General features: G+C 42.7%; 1 protein-coding gene across 4 annotated transcripts in view; it reads right to left on the bottom strand.

The window, feature by feature from the left end:
* SORCS1 (sortilin related VPS10 domain containing receptor 1) overlaps positions 1-21,012 on the bottom strand; it is a 565,941-nt gene that overhangs the window by 15,956 nt on the left and 528,973 nt on the right. For all 4 annotated transcript variants that reach the window (XM_067024735.1, XM_059052971.2, XM_059052968.2 and 1 more), the window contains exons 22-24: positions 18,116-18,228; positions 13,388-13,519; positions 4,615-4,714 (exon numbers count right to left, since the gene is read on the bottom strand). In XM_067024735.1, the coding sequence (XP_066880836.1) occupies positions 4,615-4,714; positions 13,388-13,519; positions 18,116-18,228 (345 nt within the window). The remainder of the gene's footprint in view (positions 1-4,614; positions 4,715-13,387; positions 13,520-18,115; positions 18,229-21,012) is intronic.

Genomic DNA, 21,012 nt, shown 5'->3' with positions numbered 1-21,012 from the left:
AAAGGTACACTTCAGTGACAACACCAGCATTTCCAGTCCAGCCCCCAGCTTGATTGAGCACAACTCCCTTTGTCTGCTAAACATGGCGCCAGCTGCCACGAGGTCCTAAAAGCCAAAGAGAGCCACTCAGGGTATGGCCCTCCCTCAAACTTCTTGATAACAGCTCTTTGTCCTCTCCTTATTCTCATACAGTCTGAAATCTTTCCTTTCTACAAGAGAGTTTTAGAAACCTAGCTGTCAGGGGTGATGAGGCCCTCAAGAGGAACTGCACAGAAACCGAGAAGCAAAGGAATAGCTATAAACAAAACAAGGACTGCGTTCAATGTTTAGCTCCACTTAGGTACCAAAGTTAATGAATTCCCTAATAGAACATGTGGGGGAAACAAATGAAATCCAGTCTCTAATGACATCCAGATATCTGGAAATGCTTACCTTGTGTTCCCATAAAAGCAAACGGGGAACCGAGTTTGAAAAACAAAGGAAGCCTGGTAAATTCCTGAGAGGAGACAGTTGTTTTTCCTTGGAGATGAACCAAATTATGCATTGCCTCTCCCATCAGCAACATACTCTGGCTCAAATATTTTTAAAAGAAGGCTACTGAACATCTGCTATGCAATTAATGGATTGCAGCAGTGTGCTGGAATGGTCCCTGGAAAGGTATTAGCAATCCTGCTTATGAGACATGAAATGTTGCAAGCAGTGATCCTTTTTTCCTTTTTTAAATTGTAGTTTATTTTTATTTTCTGCAGGGGGGATGAGAGGAAGGGAAAGGAAGTTGAGGTGGAAGTTCTGCATCAACTTCTCTTCCGCACTGTGTCTTCTTTCCCCCAGGTATCTCTCTCCTTCTCTTGGAGCCATCCCAATATGAATATGTTAATTTCAACTTAATCAAAGAAATTGCAGCAATTGTCTCAATCCAACGGATCCCCTACCCAACGTGCCAAGTTTTCTATGAGTGAAAGGAGAATTCCCTCATAGTCTACCACCCTGTCCTACTAGTTAAAAAAAAAAAAAAAAAAATTGGGCAGTTAGAGCTAACTTAGGAACAATCGCCAATGGGAAACTGACCCCTCCTATATTTTACTTCCACATCACAGTCATTGAAGAGTGCCAGCCTTACCACAAGCCTTCCTTTTGCATATGAAAGTCTGGCTGAGAGTGACTTTGTACCCTTAGATTCTGCCAGTCCTAACACTATTATGACAAATATGGCTGAAATCAATACAGAGAAAGTCTCCAAGACTCAGTTATTGTGTCAGCCCTCGGCATTCTCTTCCTTTACTCTTCAAACTGGAACTGATTATCCACATATAAGCCTACACTTACTCCAGTCACCCAGCCAGTCATCCTAGGAAGCTAGGACGCCAGGTGATCAGGTTTCGAATTACACTAGCAAAAGATGTAGGATAGATACTATCAGATCTACCAGGGAAGAATCAGGGACAGCCCCAATGGTTGGAAGCCAAAGAATTTTCTCACTGTCTCCAAACTGGCCCAGTCTAAGTCTGGGTTTTTGCCTCAAACTGCAGTTTTACTTTGTTCCCTTGGTAACTCTGCCTAGTACATATCTATGCGGCAGAGGTCTCTCCTTCAAATCTCAGTGTGCTCCAAGTAACACACTCCCTTTTGCCAGCCCTTCCTCCCAGGGATCTGCGTACCTTTCCCCAACTTCCCAGCTGTGACAGGAAGTATGAACATTAATTGGATCAATTTTCCAGATCTTCCCAACTTTGCATTTGTCCTTGCCATCTGGAACTTAACACTGGTCGGGTTAATGTTTTGTGGTTATCAGGAATGGCCTTTCTTTCCCACATGGAACTATGGATTCATGGACGCCTTTGCTATATCAGTTTCCCTGGCCAAGCCACTGGCCAAATCAGTTTCAGCTCATTAGCCACTTTTTTTAATCCCTATTTGTCAGCTGGATCCCAGCTCTAAACCATATGTCATCACAGGAAGGCATCCTTAAGTACCACTTAAAATAAGATTCAAATTCAGGAAGCTCACCTGAACCACCTTTGGCATGTGATATGACAACCAGCTAAATCAAAACCAGGCATATTGAATAACTGTAGGAAGAGAGAGAGGTACGGGGAAATACAGGTATGAAAGGCAAGTTGCCTCCGGAATTTGAGAGTGGGGTTAGTTCTCTGGCTATCTTGATCTATGATGCTCCCCTTTCGAACAAAGTCCCTGGGGAGTGTTTTCTAATAAATCGGGCTAAACTACAGCAAAATATGCTGCCTGAAGATAGCATTCCTTTAGAAGCAGAGTATGCTGTAAAGGGATGAACTAGTTGACCACAGCCCTTCAGACGCAGAGTGCAGTACGGAGTATCAGGCATAGTTGTTTTTAACCTCTAAACTCAAAGGGAACAAGTCACTTTAGCTGTTGTAGGAAAAGATGGTGAAGTTCAGGATGCCAGCTAACAGGCTGGACTGTGTAGTTACGTGAAATAATCAGTAAACTTATTTCAACCAATTTCAAGTAGTTACTTTCTGCTCATTTGACAACATCTATCAGTGGCTTGGCCATCAGGATGACTACAAGGGATGTTTCTGGACTTTGTTTTCCAGTTCAACCAGCTATGTGTAACTGCCACGTGTCACCACTATTCACCGAAGACCAAAGGCCAACCTTCTTGGTAGGAAATAGCCAGTCTTGATCATCAAATGCTCTGAGATAAGTCGGCAGCCTTCGTTCAGGTCTCGGGCTTAAGGGCTGCCCTCATAGGTGCTTCATAGTTTGTCTTTCTCTTACACTTCCTTATTTTCTTCAGGACCTTTTTTCATCATTCAGAAAGTGGCATTTGTTTAATGAGCTTCCTGCCTGGCTTTCCCCAATGATGGAAACTTCGTGAAGGCAGAGATTTTATCCCATACTGAGAACACTTCTTGGCTCAGTGTAGCCAGGACCTCAGTAAATGTCTGTTCGACAGATGAATTAGGAGGACAAGCTGCAGAATAGCAAATCGGCCCTACTCAATCCTTTCTCTTAAGAGTCACCTTTCTCAAGTGACACTGAATCCATCATACCTCTGCTCCTAGGTCTCCACGGCTTCCCAGAACCCACCAAAGGAAGTACAAATGGCTCAGCCTGGCATATTTCTACCCTCCACCTCCGTATCCTATGCTCAGGACACTGACTTTCAAATATCTGTTTTTTTTAAAGCAGTGCTTTTTTTTCTTTTTTAAGAAAAAACATTTTATGAAACCCTAATAAAGAAAAAAGATGGAATCCAAGCAGAAAAGAGGCCAATGGCCAACCTGTTTGGCCATCCTCTAGACCTAGGCACACCTCCAGGAAACCAGAGAATGGACTTGGAAACACCTGATCTTTGTTCCCACTTATTCAGCATCCCAAAGCCCTCAAGGCTTTCGTGTTCCTTCCTTGGCGCTTCAGTGCTTGGAATAAACTCTTGAGTTCAGTCCTTTCCATCTTTCAAGGTTCCTCCCAAAGACTACCTCCTCCATGAAGCTTCCCTGGGTCATTTTGACTGGGTACAATTTATCCCTGCTTTAAATTTCTTATAAAACTCTGATTGTAAAGAATAAAAAGAATAAAAAGAAAAATAATACCTTACTACGCACCAGGCACTTCTCTAAGCGCGTTACCTAAATTGACTTAATCCTCACGCAATCCCATTGTCATAGATGCGACAGAGAAGTCAGTTAAGTCTCCTCTCAAAGTCCATATAGTAAGCAAGTGATGGAGCAAGACGGCAACCAATAGTCTGGTTGCACAATTGCAAAGTCCAAGCGCTTAGAAACGTTCTATTGTCTCTCTATAAAGGTATTTATGCATTTTACTTGTTCAGAGATCCCGCATTGCCCGCGTACCCCACCCCACGGTACTGCCACCACTGCTACCACCAAACTTTAAAACACCACAACCAGATTATATGTTTTTTGAGGGCAAAGACCATCTCCTACTGGCCTTTATACAGCGTCAATACAGTACTCTGCAAAAATAAGTACTCAATAAATAGTGTTAATTTAATTTATTATTAAGATAAAACAATAACATCTATTTCTATATACTTGGGATAACCCGAATTATTATTGAGCCTTCTATATAGCCTTAGGAAGAAGGTCTTCCCCATCATCTTTTACAGGTGAAGAGACAGAAGTTCAATGATATTAATTAATTTGTAAGATCCTGACCAACGTGGGGTTCAGCTTCTGGCTATGACCCTGGACAGCTCCTAAGTCCCAGCTATTTCTATTGTACGACTTTATTCCAAGACTGAAAGCAAGAAAATTCTTTGTAACATGAATGATTGAAAAATAAAGTTTTGCAGAAAGATCAGAAGAAAGTTATTTGTAAGGTTAACTTTATTTTCAAGATTTCTGTAAGATGAAGTATGCTATCATTTGAGGGGTCCTTTAGTGATTCACTGATGGCTTTTACCAGGGATTAAGTGGGAAAATCACCTTATTCTGTTGCCTTATGGGTCCCCATTAAGGCAAAAATGCCTGGCATGGGAACCTCCAAAGACTGATGCGCTATTTCTGATTAGCAGTGGCACCATTTAGTCTTGTTTTGCTGAAACAACAAATTGCGATCCTCCTCTGCTAGAGCCACTAGCCAGAACCCAGGGATAGGAACACTGACCTGCTGTTAAGTGAGCCGCGTGGACAAGGACTTGGACTCCAGGCTTCAGCTCAAAGCGCACAGAGTTCAGGTTGAGCTTGTGAATCAGTAGTTCTGATATCTGAAAGAAGAAGTGTCAGAGTGAGGGCCACCAAAACTGTCACGCCAACTATATACAAATGTGCTGAGCAATATTCACTGCACTGACCGAGGCATCTCAATATTATATCTGTGAATGATATGAATGAGTTTTATATGATTTTGAGTTTTTAGTCCACAATATGCTGATAGAATTCTTTTCTAAGCATGACTTGACTTTACATCCGAATTGTTACAAAATAGGACAAACTATTAGTAAATCAGATATTTCTACTCTTATAAAATTATCCTGATACCAGCTTGGAGAAATCATCCCTGGTTTTCTGAGAGGGCATTTGTTATACACAAGGATTTAAAAGAAGTAAATATATACAATTTACAAATTCTGGTGAGATTCATATCCATTTATTTTACTCCTTGATAGTGGACTCTACCTTATTCCTTTCTTTGCTTCCCTTCTCTTCCCCAAAACATACCCTGTGGCTTTCCCAGAATGGATATTTCATGGACATTTATTGATGATAAAAATTGTTCTGCTAAAATAGTAAATTATACATTTGCAACAAAGTGTAAATCACAACTTAATGCATTGGCTGACTCTTGTTTCGTGCTTATGAACCTAAAACCACTCCGTAGGCTGACACATATGTACTGGGTAGACCGATGGAATTCTGGGCCATGAAATAACCCCAACAAGGGACAAAGGACCTTGTTTTGGGTAGTAACAGCATAAGGTAAGGTTTTCTAGACAAGGTAAAACTCTGTTCACGCGTTTAAAGTAGAAAACCAGCTCAATTTGCTCTGCTTCATTTACCCTTTCGAGTAATTTGTGGAAAGCTATCAGACAAAACCACACACCTATTATCTGGTCTCCTTGCCTCGTTTTTAACATTCTAATCACAGTGTAATATTTTATTCACATGCAATTTAAGTCTAGTTAGATGCTTTCTGAACATTGCTCTGCTAGTTAAATTCTTAAATTATTTTTCATTTTATATTTATTAAGTTTCACTTCATCTACTGAGTTGCCAAAATGACAGCTTTGGTCCTTTAATCAATTAAGCAGGGCCTGATGGCTTTGTTTTCAAGCACAGAGTCTCCTGCAGAGGCCCCTGTCCAGTAATGGAACTGAACTGCCCTGCAGATGAACTTCTTTGCTTAACAGGAACTTGGGATGACTGTCAGTGACCCGTGGTTGAGCACCTGGGATCCAGTTCAAGTTCAGCCTCTCAAATGCTTCCACTTGGCAAACCATGCAGAAGAACAAGGTTGTGATAAAACTATGTTGAAAACAACTTTATTCTCTCTATATAAGCTACTCGTTCTCCTGGGTACTGAGAAGCTTCCAGAATGTTCCAGGTTTACAGGAAGAATGGATTTCTAACACAGACTGTGTAGAATGGTTTTCCTTTGTGTCCTGTAAAGTGTTATAATGTACAAGTTCCTATTCTATCTTATTCTTATCATTCAATTGGCAAGGCCTTTCTAAGAATCTGACAGTGGATTTTTTAGTAGAGGTTAATCAGAAAGGTTTTGGCTATGAAATAAACATATACACACAGAAATGTGTGTATATGTGTGAAATATATATAATTAAGTATGCATGAAATTCATATGCTTATATACATGTGTGCACATACATACATATTTATATTTGGAGAAAAAATATTTTAAATCAAATAGGGAAAACTTATCAGAAGTAATTAAGGAACTATCCTGTTTTGCAGAGTCCATCATGTAGACAAAAGGGGACTATGTATTTGCATGAGAAAGGCTTCTTTCTTTCAACCAGCTGAAGTGATATTTCTTTCTTCTCCCTGAGAATGCTTCTTCAATACTTTGTGGGAAAGAACTTATGCACAGAAACAAAACTAAATAAAATTTACACCGCATACAAGGATAATCTCAATTAGAACCATATATTTCTCTACTCAAATGAGTATGAAACTGTTGACAGATTTTGACATTACTTTAAATGTTTTCCAGCCCATCTGCAGAAATGTTTATTCTGTATTGTTTTCATCATTTCATGAATTGTTATATACGTTTGTACATATATTATCTATGCATTGAACACTTTGTATGGGCAAAGTTGCATATTTCTTACTATTTTTTTCTAACACAACGTATCTCAGGTGTTAGTGTTGGTATCTCCACTGAAAGGAACATGGAGCTTAAAGGACAGTCCTAAGTTTACCCAGTTAATATCTGAAGAATTGATACGAGAATTCAGTTTTGTTCGACTCCTAATCTTAGGACATTTCCATGAAAAACATTTTCCTTGAGCCAGCTGACAAAGATGCAAAAGCTATTTGGAAGGAGGTCCAGCTGAGCAGATTTAGGAGATAAAAAATTGCAGCATTTCATTAATTATGCTTCTATCTCTCATCCAACTGTGAAGCACACATCTGAATAAAATACCAGTCCCGTGTCAGCTGACCAATACGAGCTACAGGCAATTCCTAAGCTTAGCCTCAGGATAGCCACATTCTGTTCACCAGTTAATATAATTTATAATGTTTAGGAGAGTCTTTGGCTATGAAAGGAGTAGAATAAACTGCAATTATAGAACAGTGTGGTGACAGCCTAAATGGAAAGAACACAAGTTTGCATGATAAAGACTCAAGTGAAGTAACGTGTAATTGCAGGGAGATCGGTCCTCTGAAAGCAAGTTGAATCTATTCACTTTTCTTTTTCTGTCCAAAGTGTGTTGTCTTAGCAAATTTCATTTATCCTTTGTACTAGCATCCGTCTTCTGCTGTTCTCCATTTTCTGTTCTCCTTCAGCTAAATAATCATGACCAATGAAACAACATATTATTCTTAGTATCTGCCTATTTGGTGCAATATGCCTATGATTCAAATGCAACCCACTCTTCGTTTAAACTACCACTTAAAAAGACAGTGGGAACTCAATAAAAATACTTGGAAAGACACCATCAAGAGGGTGTAGTGGAAGGGACCTGATGTTTAAGTGTGGTCATCAGAATAGGTTAGGTCAGGCTGAGGTAACAATGTTAAAATTTGGGGGACTTGAAACAAAGCAAGTATATTTCTTGCTTACACTCCATATCCACTGCAGGTAGGCAACAATGCTGGGCTCATTATAGTCACACAGGGACAAAGGCTGGTAGATCAGCCCCCTCAAATGTACACAACACCATAGGAGGGAAAAAGCATTCTTAAGGTTCTGTAACTGGCATTTGAATACTTCAGCTTGGAAGTGACTCTTATCACTTCTGCTCCCACCTCATTGGCCAGAATTAGTCACATGGCTCTGTCTACAGAAGAGACTCATGGGTACAATCCTACTGGTACCCAGAAGTGGTGAGCTAGAGATGTTTAGTCAACAGGAGGGATGGTTACCATGCGAAGAACACATTCAACATCTGAACAATGTTTAATGAGACCAGTAGAGGAAAACAGACTCTCAGATCATTAGAATGGAGTGTCAAACATTGAAACACAAAGAAAGAGAAGTTTAAGGACAACACAGCAGTTGGTAACTTATGAAACATGGAACCCAAAGAAGTGGTACAAAGTGAAACTACAGATTCAGAATGGGCTTTGGCAGATTTATCCATGGCAAAGCTACATTGGGCCAAACAACTAATGCTTATCTCTGAAGTTGGGAGGAGGGAAGCAAACCCTATTGAACATAAACAGCATTCTGGTGCCATGTTTAGAGGGAGACTTGCCTGGGTTGACCTTGCAACCAACCCAGTCAGTCAATCCTGACCCTGTTAAGTTATGAAGGCCCCCTCGAAGAGTAGTTGAATGATATTACTTTTGGAATCAACAGAGAAAGATCTTTCTCAATTCATATAGCATGATTTCTGGAATAAAACTTGGAGTAAGCAACGGAGCCAAACATGAGTTCTAGTTAACAATTCTCTGCTTTGTTAGCACGACAGAATCAGCTTGATTAAAGTGCCTAAGAAGTTTTTCCTGGATGACATAATGAAGAAATAATTTGTCCATATTCACTCCCTTCCCTTGGATTCCCCATCACCAGCTCTAAGCTTCTCTTTTTCTCCTTTTGCCATATTCCTTTGGCTCAACTCTTACCTATGCTTTCAATTATAGTTTCCTGTTTTAGTGACCTTCCTTGTGAACTCCAAAATATTTCTTCAATTCCTTGCTTTAAAAAAATCTAAACAGGGCAGACTGAGTATACAGAAAATAGTCTGAGACGGTTTATTACATTTCATAATGAATCTTTAATTTCTAAAAATGTTGCCAATAGACTGCTCCATTTCCAGAGGCACCTTTCCTTTCCCTGGATTTTGGATTCTGCATCTGTCAAATGTATATGGTAACACAAACAACCAAAGAGGATAATCTTTGTTGGTGGTTGACATTTTGTCCTTAGTCTTTTTGTTCCTTTTAAATGCACTCGTGCCCTTTAAGGATTCAGCAAGACAACGCCACGTAGGCTCCTTATCTCCCCAGCACAGCATCACACCCAGAGCATGATGGTCCTTCCTCCTTCCAGGAGAGGCAGATACAAATCTGAGGACTCAGAGAGATGCCTGGGAGTACAGTGGTGGAGGGGGTATGGTCTGCTCCACACCTGAGCAGCTGGCTTCAGGGTAGCCCTATCCCTGATGAGGCCAGCTAAGGGCAAGTGAGACTTTTCTCACTCTCTGAAGATGTGAAGTAAAGAGTGATGGAACGCTCCCGGACAGAGGTCACTTGATTAACCCAGCCCAATGTTATCCGGATAACAAGGTCAAGTACTTCTCACTGTGAGGAATTTTCAATTTATTTCACAGACAAGATAGCTCCAACTAAGCCAGCATCTCTCCTCCCCTGGGAACATTATTAGAGGAAGCTGAGGGAGGAGAGTCCAGAGCCCTATGCTGGGGCTCTGCTCTCACAGTCTTCAGGGTCCATCTGGCCAGGGGCCAACTCATTCCCCTGCTGGGAGTTCTGTGCAGTATCTTTACAAGAAAGGGGCCAGAGTATTATGTTGTTTGGTTTTATTTTGCATTCAGTTGAAATTTCTATGTAATTTATGACAGAGGAAGTCAGTTGCTTTTGCATGCCTCCCGTTCCTTCTCTTTCCCCTACATTTTCCTTTAAGGAACCATATCATTATTTATTCTTTGCCCATTTGGTTTAGGAAGGGCTCCCTGAACTCCTGAGCCAGGGAGGGTATAAATCATTGAGTTGTCACTAATGGAGCTCTAGTCTTCTGATTACCAGGCTAGTTAAGACATGCCCACTTCAGCCAAGTTGAGTCAGTGAGAATTATCACCCTGGGCTCTTGGGGTGCACTCAGGGGAGAGGCAATGTCTTTTGAATGGGGCTGATAAGATGACTAAATAAAAGACTGGGGCTTCCTGTGGCCATTCTTGTCTTCCTATGTTTTGGCTTCATTCTCAGGCAGACTTCTCATGTAGTAGCAATGGAAAGAGATGGAGAAAGAGGGAGAGAGGAAGACAGGGGAGTAATCTGGTGACGCTTCCTCTTTGAGTTCATCCACGCCTGAACTGTATCCTTGGACTTCTCAACTAAAGAAGCTCATGACTTCACCTTTTCCCCTTAAATCTGTCTGAATAGAATACATGTTCACTGCATCAGGAAAAAAACCCTGCCAAAAACCCAAAGCAAAACATCTCTTGTTCATTTCCTGGTACAACAGCCTTGGTATCTTGGGGGGTCCGCAGAAGTCAACTGGTACCCAAATACACATCTGCAGCATGGCAGGGCAAGGGGTCTGCTAGGCTTGAGAGTTAGTTGCAGAAACAGAACCAGAAAGTCATTTTCCTTGAAGAGCTGTGTCTCCTCAGGCAATTCACAGCTCCCTGTTGGCGCCTGAAGTTCTTCATTTTCTAGTGACTGAGTCAGAGAGAAAGATTAAAGGGCCCCTCTTAGGACAAAACCTATAGGATCCCTGTGGGCAGCCCCTATTTTGCTGGCTCTTGACACAAGCCTTAATTTGTATGTTGATTTCATAACTGCACTTATTAATCGGGGTAATGATACTCTCCGTAAGACACTGATTTCTTATGTGCTTGGTTTGGCATTTGTTTGGTCACTGTATTTAGTTTGAGTCCTGGGTAAGGCTGCTACACTGGCAATGACCTTAACCAGAGTTACAATCTCTCACTTGGTACTCTCGCTTTCCCTTAATGTCATCCATCTGCATGATAACTTAGATGAGTCATCCTCCCTCCAGTTTACTCATTCATGCATGTTCTTTCTGTTTCCTGTTGTCCTCGTTCTCTTGTGCAATTTCATTCATTAATCTTTTTCTCCTTATTGTCACCATCCTCTTTCTTCCAATACATGCCCTGGACTTTAATACTCTTACTTTTTTTTTTTTTTTTTTTGCATTTCTCATATACTCTCCTCCTATCACAAAATGTCCATAAATGTAACCACCATCTATTTACCACTTACTGAATACCTACTATAGGTCAAGGGCTTTGCTGCATCATTTCTTTAATGACCTCTCAAACACCCTCTGAGATGGGTATTATAGATTATGTGAGTTGGGCTGAATTACTTAACTTTTCTGAATATTTGTCATCTATAAGATATACACAATGAATATAAGAGCTGAAGCTAGAAACTTGGTTTATGTTTCTCCAAACCTGTGTTCTTTCTAATAAAACGTCTGGACTCCCTACATGTGTACCAAATGTTAAGTCCCACAGCTTTCACACAAGCCAAGCCAGCTGCCTTTAGATCTCCAATTAAATGGCTTGTCAATACCGGATATCAGGCTGCCTCAGGGACAATTACTCAGGTCTCCAAGAGTGTCCCCGGAGGATCCACTCAGACAAGACCAAATAAAGAGAAAGAAGAACTCTAGGGAAAATAGATAGTCAAAGCAACATATACAAGTAAACCAAGTTTCAGAGAACACACCCCTCTTCTTCCCACAGTTCCTCTCAAGGAAACATCTAGAAAATATATTTTAGAGAAAAAATGAAAAGTGTGAGAAATAGGGATGCACAGATGATGTGGTACCTGGGAAATTAGCTGGCTTTAAATCTGGACTCTTCCATATCGAGAAGACTATATTCTGGATTTCATGGACAATCCATAAGATTTCCAGAGGAGGAATAATTATTAGCATCCCTATCTACATGCCTTGGATAGTGATCTACCTCCCCTCTAGGTCTCATGAGCAGTGTGGTAATAAGAAATAATCCATTCTTTCTCCCACTGAATTGCAGGTGCAGAGAATAATTGGTCAAATACAGTGGGAAGTCTAGAGCTAGGGCTGAGCAAAGTCAGATGTAGGTCTGATGGGTTCCCTACTGCCCAACCTCTAACTACAGTTCACTAGGAGATGGGGTTCAGTGGGGCTTTCCTTGACAGCCCAGTTATTCAATTACTTGCACTTGGAAAACAATAGAGAGGTGAGTCTTTTGCCAAGTGAAAAAGTGGCAGTTAAAAGGCGGGTGTGATCACAGGTAGGCCAGCCTATAATTTGGGGTTGTTAATAAGGCTATTATAGGAGGTTCTCAAACCATCTTGGAGACTAGAGATCATGGGACTAGATTATAGATTTATTCTAAGTAAACTGAAAAGCTCCAAGTACTGGAAGGGAGAAAGCCAATATTTACTTAGTGTCTGAGAGGAATCCTATTTTTAATCTATCTGCCAGAAAGAATTGAGAAAGCAAAATCATGTCGCTTTTTTTTTTTTTTTTTTTTTTTTTTTTTTTTTTTTTTTTTTTTTTTTTGCGGTATGCGGGCCTCTCACTGTTGTGGCCTCTCCCGCTGCGGAGCACAGGCTCCGGACGCGCAGGCCCAGCGGCCACGGCTCACGGGCCCAGCCGCTCCGCGGCATGCGGGACCCTCCCGGACCAGGGCACGAACCCGCGTCCCCTGCATCGGCAGGCGGACTCTCAACCACTGCGCCACCAGGGAAGCCCATCATGTCGCTTTTAACAGGGGAACCAGACCAAGACAGATCATTTTAACTGAATGGGTGAAGAATAAGAACAACGATAACATCATCACAGTAATAATCTTCACTATAGAGGTTGGATAATCTTTTGAAGTTAAAAGGAAGGAAGGGAGGAAAAAAGACCTAAGGGAGCAGAAGAGAGAGACACAGCCACAGACACATACACACAGACAGACACACACACACAGACACCCTAATACTTCAGAGGTGGTGGAGATGAGGAGAGAGTAGACCCCACGTAGCCAGGAGAGGTGCTTGGAGCTAATATCACTCATTTATTATAAGCTCAAATCAGGTCACCTTAGTATGGTGGTGATTCATGATTTGTATGAAAGTTGTACCTTTTTAAAAAGATACATCATTTGATTCTCATGGTACTCCTATGATGTAAGTGTGTGAGGTAAGATATAAACAGATTTGACTTCTATGTCTTGTGTAGCCTCTTGCTTTCTTCCCCCGCCTAATATCTTGGACAGTTTGTCACATCAGTACACAAAGATTCATCTCATTCATAATAAACACTGTAGAGTCTCCCACAGCGCGGGATATACTCTGAGTGATTTAGCCACTGCTGACAATACACACTCTTGCACATATTGTTTGGCGAAGCTGTAGTTAAATCTCAACAGAGGACAGGAAAGTGGAAGACTCCACGAACAGCTGGCACCCTTGCTCCCAAGTGGAGATCCCCCAGAGCCGCTGTCAGACCCCAGCAGGGTTGTGGCTCAGACTGCTGGGAGAAGCTGAAATGTCACCTGAGGACTCACCTGCTCCAGGTCCTCGGCTGACCTTTTGTTTTCTCCTGTGGGATCCTGATAGGGCAGGACAAAGAGCTCGGCAGCGGTGGGTAAGCCAGGGAGCACCGCCACCAAGATGTGCTGGCCCGGAACCCCGGTGGCCTGAGGGAGAGACACAGAGGCGCGTGTGAGTCCTGCAGGAAAGCTGATGAGAAGGGACCAAGTGTTCAGCAGAGAGCTGGAGGTGGGGGGAAGAAGACACAAAGGCGTGGAGGCGGGGTGGGAAGGTAGGGTCCTGTGTGCACCAGTTGGGGAGGAATGTGAGAGACACCACTGGGTACAAGTCAGACTCCGAGGTCTGATCCCAGCTCCATCCCCGCGAGGCCTGAAACACTTTGCATCTCCTCCAATTAAAAAGTGGGAATAATAGCAGTAGCTGCCTTGTCTAAGTAAGTGGACCTTGACAGTGAGAAGGCCGTCACTTACTGAGCTTTATCTTCTGCCCCTCACGCCTTAACGCTTTCTAACCTAGCTTCCTTCTTCCTCGAAGCATTAGAGTTACTCTCCAAACTGACCAGGCATCCCTCCATCACCTAACCTAACCCCAGACCACCATGGCCAGGCGTCCGCTGAGTTCTCCACAGCGTTAGACCCTGATGACCAGCCCGTTCCAGGAGCACTCTCAGTCCTTCACTCTGCTGCACGGAATCTTCTATTAAAATCATAGATATCACTCACTCAAGAACTTCCTCTTTCCCGAGCCCACTCTCTAGATGGTTCTAGGATCCACGGCTACAATCCTGGCTTCTCTCTCCAGTGGCCAAGTCAGAAGGTCATTTGGTTGTTTTACGAGAACCTCCCATATTCACCCCGGAATCTTCATTCTGCACGTGGGTGACCGGAGCCACTCCTCGCCCAGATACCCTAGCTGGGAGCCTTATCTCATCTCTAGCACCACACTCTCCTTTCCACGTCCTATCTAATCAGTCTATGAGCTCTTGACAAGTCACCCTCTACACGAATGATCCTGTTGGCTCCTTCCTGTTTAAATGCCACCCACCCCCCCCCGGGTTAATATCTCAATTCAGCCTTTACACTTTCTCCCTTCAAGTTTTACAACAGCCTTCCCATCTCCAGGAGACAGGCTACTACTTCCAGATTTATCTTCCTACAGTCCAACGCAGATTGTGTTTCCATGTCCAAATTCCCACTGCCAACTGGGTTAAATATATATTCAAAGCCAACTGCAATATGGTCCCACCTTTCCTTCCTAATTACCCACAACTCATAATGTCATCTTACGCTTAGCCAGATAGACTCATGTACAATTTCTCAGTATTCCAGCCTTTTCTTGCAAATGTTTTTGTGCACGCCATCTCCCCCAGAGTGTCTTTTCTATACATTTGCTGCTAGAACATTACTTATCCTTCATGAGCCCTCATCAAGTTCACTTATTTCAGAGTATTTTTCATGATTTCCCAATTAGATGATTGTTGGTTTCTGAAATCTACATTTATATATTTTTCGAAGTAGCAGGAAATTCCATTTATTGGGTCCTTATCATGTGTCTGGCATTGTGCTAAGCAACTTCTTTTTTTTTTTTTTTTAAACATCTTTATTGGAGTATAATTGCTTTACAATGGTGTGTTAGTTTCTGCTTTGCAACTTCTTAATATAATGTAATGCGACACCCCACAGCAACTCTTTGGAGCAAGTGTTATTATGCCTCTCTGTACAGGTGAAGACAGATCACAGGTTGGGAGTCTTCAGGAAGCTGGCTCTGAGTTTAGTACGTAGGGTGTTTATCAGGGGACATTCTTGGAATCAACATCTATAGGAGCGAAAGCCAGGAAGCAGGAATCGGCGGAGGGAGAAGCTGAGCTGTGACAAAGGCCAACAAGAGCCTCAGAAGATCCTGTAAGGAGTGAGAATGGCCCTTCAGATTTGTCTGAGGTTGAGCTGAGTGGCCAGGCCTTTATACGACCACGTCATTGGACATGAGCCACTCTGAAAGGGACATGACATGGGGAAGGCCGCTGAAGCCTCCGCCCACAGCACTCCCAGCAGCTAAGATCCCAGTCTTTCCCTGAATGGGGATCTGGGTGGGGCATTCCTATTTCTGCTACAGGACAGACAGTAGATGGAGCAAAGTTCAACATTGGCTCCGGGTCATCTAGGTAGTGAGTGGTGACACTTAGTTTGGAACCTTGGTCGGACCATAATTCCTCTGTTCTGAACTAGCGCTCTCCTGCCTTCCTTCTCCTGACACTTATCACAAAGCAGCTCCTATCCCAGCTGATACCATACTGCTTTATGGCCCTCCTAGATTTTAAACTCAAAGCTTATGTCTAAACCATCTCGTCATCAACAAAACCATTTACTGAATGACATTCAATTAAAGATACCATTGCAAAATGTCAGTAGAAAAATCCCAATCGATGAGGAAAAGGCAGTTGATTGTATATCAAATTCTGTTACAGAATGAATAGGAAGAAAATTATAAATAAGTTGACTGCTGGCTGTCCCTCTTATAGAGCTTATTAGGGGACACTTGGCAATAGGGTACTTCAGAACTTAAAGAAGTGGCCAAGTGTAATTACTGATCTCAAAGACAGGGTGGGGCGCTAGCAACCAGGGCTGGCTCAGCTGCCTCTTAGGATTGGGTAACCAAGGAGTCTTTAAAGCTCCCTCCACTCCATCACCCCTTATCCTGAGGGATGTTGAGCCAACCTGTTTGTTCTCCATTTAGCTGATTATGCTATGCAGAGGCCTAGAAATATTAATGAGCAGTCATTTCTAGCCTACTGGACAGCTGGTGGAAAGGTGGAGGCTCAGGGCATCTGATCCCTAGACAATTAATGGGAAGAGAAATCAGACTGGAAAACATCACTGCTGAGCTAATGCCTGGTTGATAAATCACCTGGGGGTGTTGGATAGCTGCCTCGGAGATCTACAGGGACATGGATCTCTAGAATGCCGTAGACTGAAGGAGGTGAGCTGTGGGTCCAGTGAAGGGTATAAGTCATCTCTCTTGGACAGCAGAGGAGAGAAACCAGTTGTCACACCAGGGACACACAGCTCCAAAGGCAAAAGGGCCTGTTCCAGTTGGGCCTGTGGTCTGGTAGCCGCACCTCCTGGTGGCCATAATGTTTAGCCACCGATAACGTTATGGATGCTGAGAGTCATTAAGAAAGATAAAGGTGAGATGGCATTTACCCAGAGGCACAGGAGAAAACACTTCTCCACCCCACTATTCCATTTATTCCTGTCTCTCTATGTAACAAGGCAAAGGATAGCAGCAGAATGGAGTGGTAATCAAGATTCAAACCTTGATGGTCTGACCCCAGAGCCTGATTTTAAACTGTACAGCACTGGGCAAGTTATCTGCCTCTAAATTCAGTATTCTCACTTGTAAAGTGGGAATAATTATTCTATCTACATCATAAGCTAGGGGTTTTGTGATTAAATATGTTTAAAAATGCAGAACACTGAGAAGAGTTTCTGGAATATTGTAAGTGCTAAATAAATATCAACAAAGATAATGGTATGAATACGGGGAAGGCCAGCTCTTTGCCAAAAGGCTGGACACGAGATCTGTTTTCTGAGCAGGGGTTACCTGAATGCCTTTGTCTCTCCTTATCCCTTTGGGTCATGAGACACCATGTGTTGGGTGCAGGAAAGAACGTATAACTAATCCTAAATTGACTTTTCTTTCGTGCTAAGAATAGACTTTAGGGAAAAGTCATCTCTGATTTTCTGGGTTTGTGCAATAAATCCAAGCAGCTCCATGAGCAGATATCCCATTCCTCTGACCGTTCATGGAAGTGGAGTACGCAGGGGGGAATGTGCCTAGAAGAGGGCATCTTGTCAAATTGTAGGTGACCTTCGCTCAGAGAGGGATCAACCACACCACCTGTTACTCTCCCAGGAACTGGACGGGGCTGTGCTTCACATGTGAAAACCCAGACACGCGATTCACATCCTTCACTTCAGTTTTGTAGCTCTGTCACTCATTAGCTGTGAGGTTTTAGACAAGGTATTGAACTTCTCTGAACCTCAACTGCCTAATCTGCAAATAAAGACAGTAATACTTTCTCTTTTTTTGAGCATCTTTTAGGTCGCCCCGCCCCCCCTTTTTTTCTGGCCGTGCTGCATGGCTTGCAGGATCTCAGTTCCCGGAGCAGGGAATGAACCTGGGCCGTGTAAGTGAAAGCGCTGAATCCTAACCATTAGACCACCAGGGAACTCCCAATAATACTTTCCTCTTGGGGCTGTCGTGGGAGAGAAATGCCATTGAAAGAATTGGGACATAGTAAGATGGCTGCCCTCCAGTGCTGAGCGCTCGCTGTGCCGTTGCGCTGGCCATTCGTGAAGCTGGGACCCAGGCTGCTCTTACTAACTGTATTTATGCTGTGCCAGTATGATGCACAAGAGCTGATTTTTACATGTACCAATGGCTACTCATGAACTCTGCCACGTGACCGTCACATATTTCCAGGGTCGACTTCTCTAAGCAGAACAAACGTTTCACAAGGGGTAAGGACCCCCTGATTTTACTCAATTTCATTTCCCCCCATAGCACCTGTGACATGTCTGCACGTATGGGGCTCAACTTTGCAGGTATCAGACAGATGGTACCCACTTCCCCTGGCCTCCGGTTCTTTCCTGCCATTTCTTTGAGCGAGGGTCCCCTCTCCAGGAAGCTCGGTAAAGACAGAGGGGAAAAGGGTCTGGGCCAGAGGAGTTGTTTGCACTCACCTCCACCAGGGACTCTTTGATAACTCGGCTGATGTCTCTCCTCCACTCAGGGATGTCCGGGTTGTAGTCGTCCAGGACTGGAGAAAAGGACAGGCGAAGAGATCGAAATTCCTCTGTAAATACAACAGCAGGGGGATTACTATAAGTCAGCTAGGTCTCTCAAGAAGTCTGTTGTACTTTATATTGTATGCAAAGCCCTAATGGAGGGTCCTTTTCCTTCATACTCACCAGAGAGGCCTTACTGCAAGGCAAGTTCAATATCCCATCCGTCTTACCTCTCAGCTTCTTTTCCAGACCAAAGCCCTAGTCTGTGGCCCATGCTTAGCTCCACAGCCTTGTGCATTGTTCCCAGGTCTAGCCCCTGCACTCCTGGACACTGCTTGTGCACACCTGAAGTGCCCTGACAGCATCGCAGGTTTATGCCCCTGCGCCTTTTTGCACACGCTGCCCCTTGCCTAGAATGCCCCATCCTTCTCACCTTCTATGCACACAACATTCAAGCTCTAGTGCAAGCATTTACTGACTGAATAATCTCCCCCACCATGTTCTGATTTTCTTTCTTATGGTACAACTGTGTTGGGCACATACCTTCATTATCATCACATCATAATAGTTATTATATGATTCTATAATTATAGTCATAATTGTAGCCATTCTATTGCTAAATTGTTTGCAGTGAAAGGAAGTTTCAGGTCTTTAATTCAAGGGTTTTGTTAGTTGGCACAGTAGCCCCTGAATTTAATCTTGGTCCTATAAGAAGTAGATGGAATTATAAAAGCAAGGATTTTGTGCAGAAATAAAAGAATTCTCTTGTCTATAAGAGAATATGGGGAGGAGGTCAGAGGAGCTTGAAGCACCGTCAGACCATGATGCATATATGACACTTAGTGCAAGAGAGGGAGGAAGGTTCAGTGAGACTGATGGGAAGTCCATGAGCCAAAGTCAGCCAGAGGAGCCCCACATCCCAGGAATGGGTTCGCTCTAGTATTCCTACCGCACTCAGTCCCTGGCTGCCTGGCATGGCCTTGGCCCTAGCACGATGATGAGTTTCAGAGCACAGCCCTGTGGAGGTCTTAGCACATGGTATACTCAGATCACATCGCTCCCCTGAAATCTGCTGGAGGCTCCACATTGCATTCTGAATAAGATTCAGATCCATATCATGGCCTTCTTAGTCTCACACAATCCAGTGCCAACTTTCCCTCCTGTCTTATGTCCCTCAGGCTGCCCTGCACGCCACGACCCCGTCCTTCCCTGTGTTCCTCAATATGCCGTGTTCCTTCCCATGTTAGCACACCTCCAAGTCCCAGATGACAGCCTTCTCGGCTCTTTTTCAGCCTTCAGTCTCTCCTGGGAGAAACCCCTCCCACCAGCAACCTCAGGTATCCTCCCTTTCACCAACTCTAACACCTTTCACCATATGACCCTATTTGCCTTCTTTATTCATCTTGCTTTTTAAATTATTTTGTGTTGGGGGGTAAGCAGGGGAGGGGACAAATTGGGAGATTGGGATTTGACCTACACAAACTACTATATATAGAATAGGTAACTAATAAGGACCTACTGTATGGCACATGGAACTTTACTCAATATTCTGTAATGACCTATATGGGAAAAGAATCTAAAAAAGAGTGGATATATATATATATATATATATATATATATATATATATATATATATATATATATATGTATATAACTGATTCACTTTGCTGTACACCTGAAACTAACACAACACTGTAAATCAACTATACTCCAATAGAAATATAAATAAATAAATAATTTGCCTTTTTACTGTCTCCCACAGAAGAATATTACTTCAATGAGGACGGAGGCACTGAGTTCCTGGCCCTTTGGGACAGTGCCCAGTTCATTTTACATCTTCAATGACTAGGACTCATTTAATTAATACGTTTGTTGAATAAATAAATGCATAAATATCAGTGGAGGCTCTCTGTAATTTACACATTTTATTATTCAACAAACATTTCTTTCTTGTTTTAGGCATGTTCTGGTGTTTCAGGAGGGGTTTAGCAACATCGGCAACGCCGGGGACACGTTCAGGAAACACAAAAACCCACTCGTGCGTTTCCTAACACTGCTAAAGATTTATTAGGCGCAGGCACTGAACACTCTTACACGATCAGGCCTGTACTTATGGCAGTCAGCTTACTCCAAACATGTATTTTTCAAAGTCTGACTATTTTATGAGTCACTGGCCACCTAGGTGAATATCCCCATCTCAGTTCTGATGGAGAAGAATGAAATGCATACTAATTAGTAGTACGGTAAATGGCAGCACCAAGGAATCACCCACTGAGTCCTAACTTTTCACTCTGAAGATGTATGTGTATGTCATTTTCACTTTCCCCAAACCTCTTAACCAAACTGTGGAGACTTCATCTCAAAAGAAGATATTTATCTTAATAAAAAGACACAAATGAGAAAAATGGTGCAGCTCCCTTTGTTATTACTTAGCATGCTAAACAGCAGTGCAGAGAAGTGTTATCCCTAAGTTTATTCAACAAATAGGGGATGCATGTGGGAGGACTGAAAAGGGTAAACACCAGTAATATATGTATTTTTTGCAGCTGCTGAGAGATGAATTCTATACATTTACATTTTATTTTTTGTATTTAAAGGCAAACCTGAGCCCTGAAGCAAATTAAGGAAAACCATGCAAACTAAACTTTCTTGCCTCCAGTCTCTTGTGTGGCTCCTCTGCCAACTTCCCAAATATGATACCTCCTTCAGTCTGACCATAGTGGTCTTAAATTTCCCCTCAGCTTAATTAAACTTTAGGCAGGTTTCTTTGGGACTTCAGGCTCTGGCCTCCCTTTTCTTAGAGCGTCTACTTTAGAAACTTGCAATTGTAAATTCTTTCTCTGCACCTTTGA

This window comes from Kogia breviceps, chromosome 2 (assembly GCF_026419965.1).
Source record: "Kogia breviceps isolate mKogBre1 chromosome 2, mKogBre1 haplotype 1, whole genome shotgun sequence".
Classification (NCBI taxonomy): Eukaryota; Metazoa; Chordata; class Mammalia; order Artiodactyla; family Physeteridae; genus Kogia; species Kogia breviceps.
This window is presented reverse-complemented; position numbering and strand designations above follow the sequence as displayed.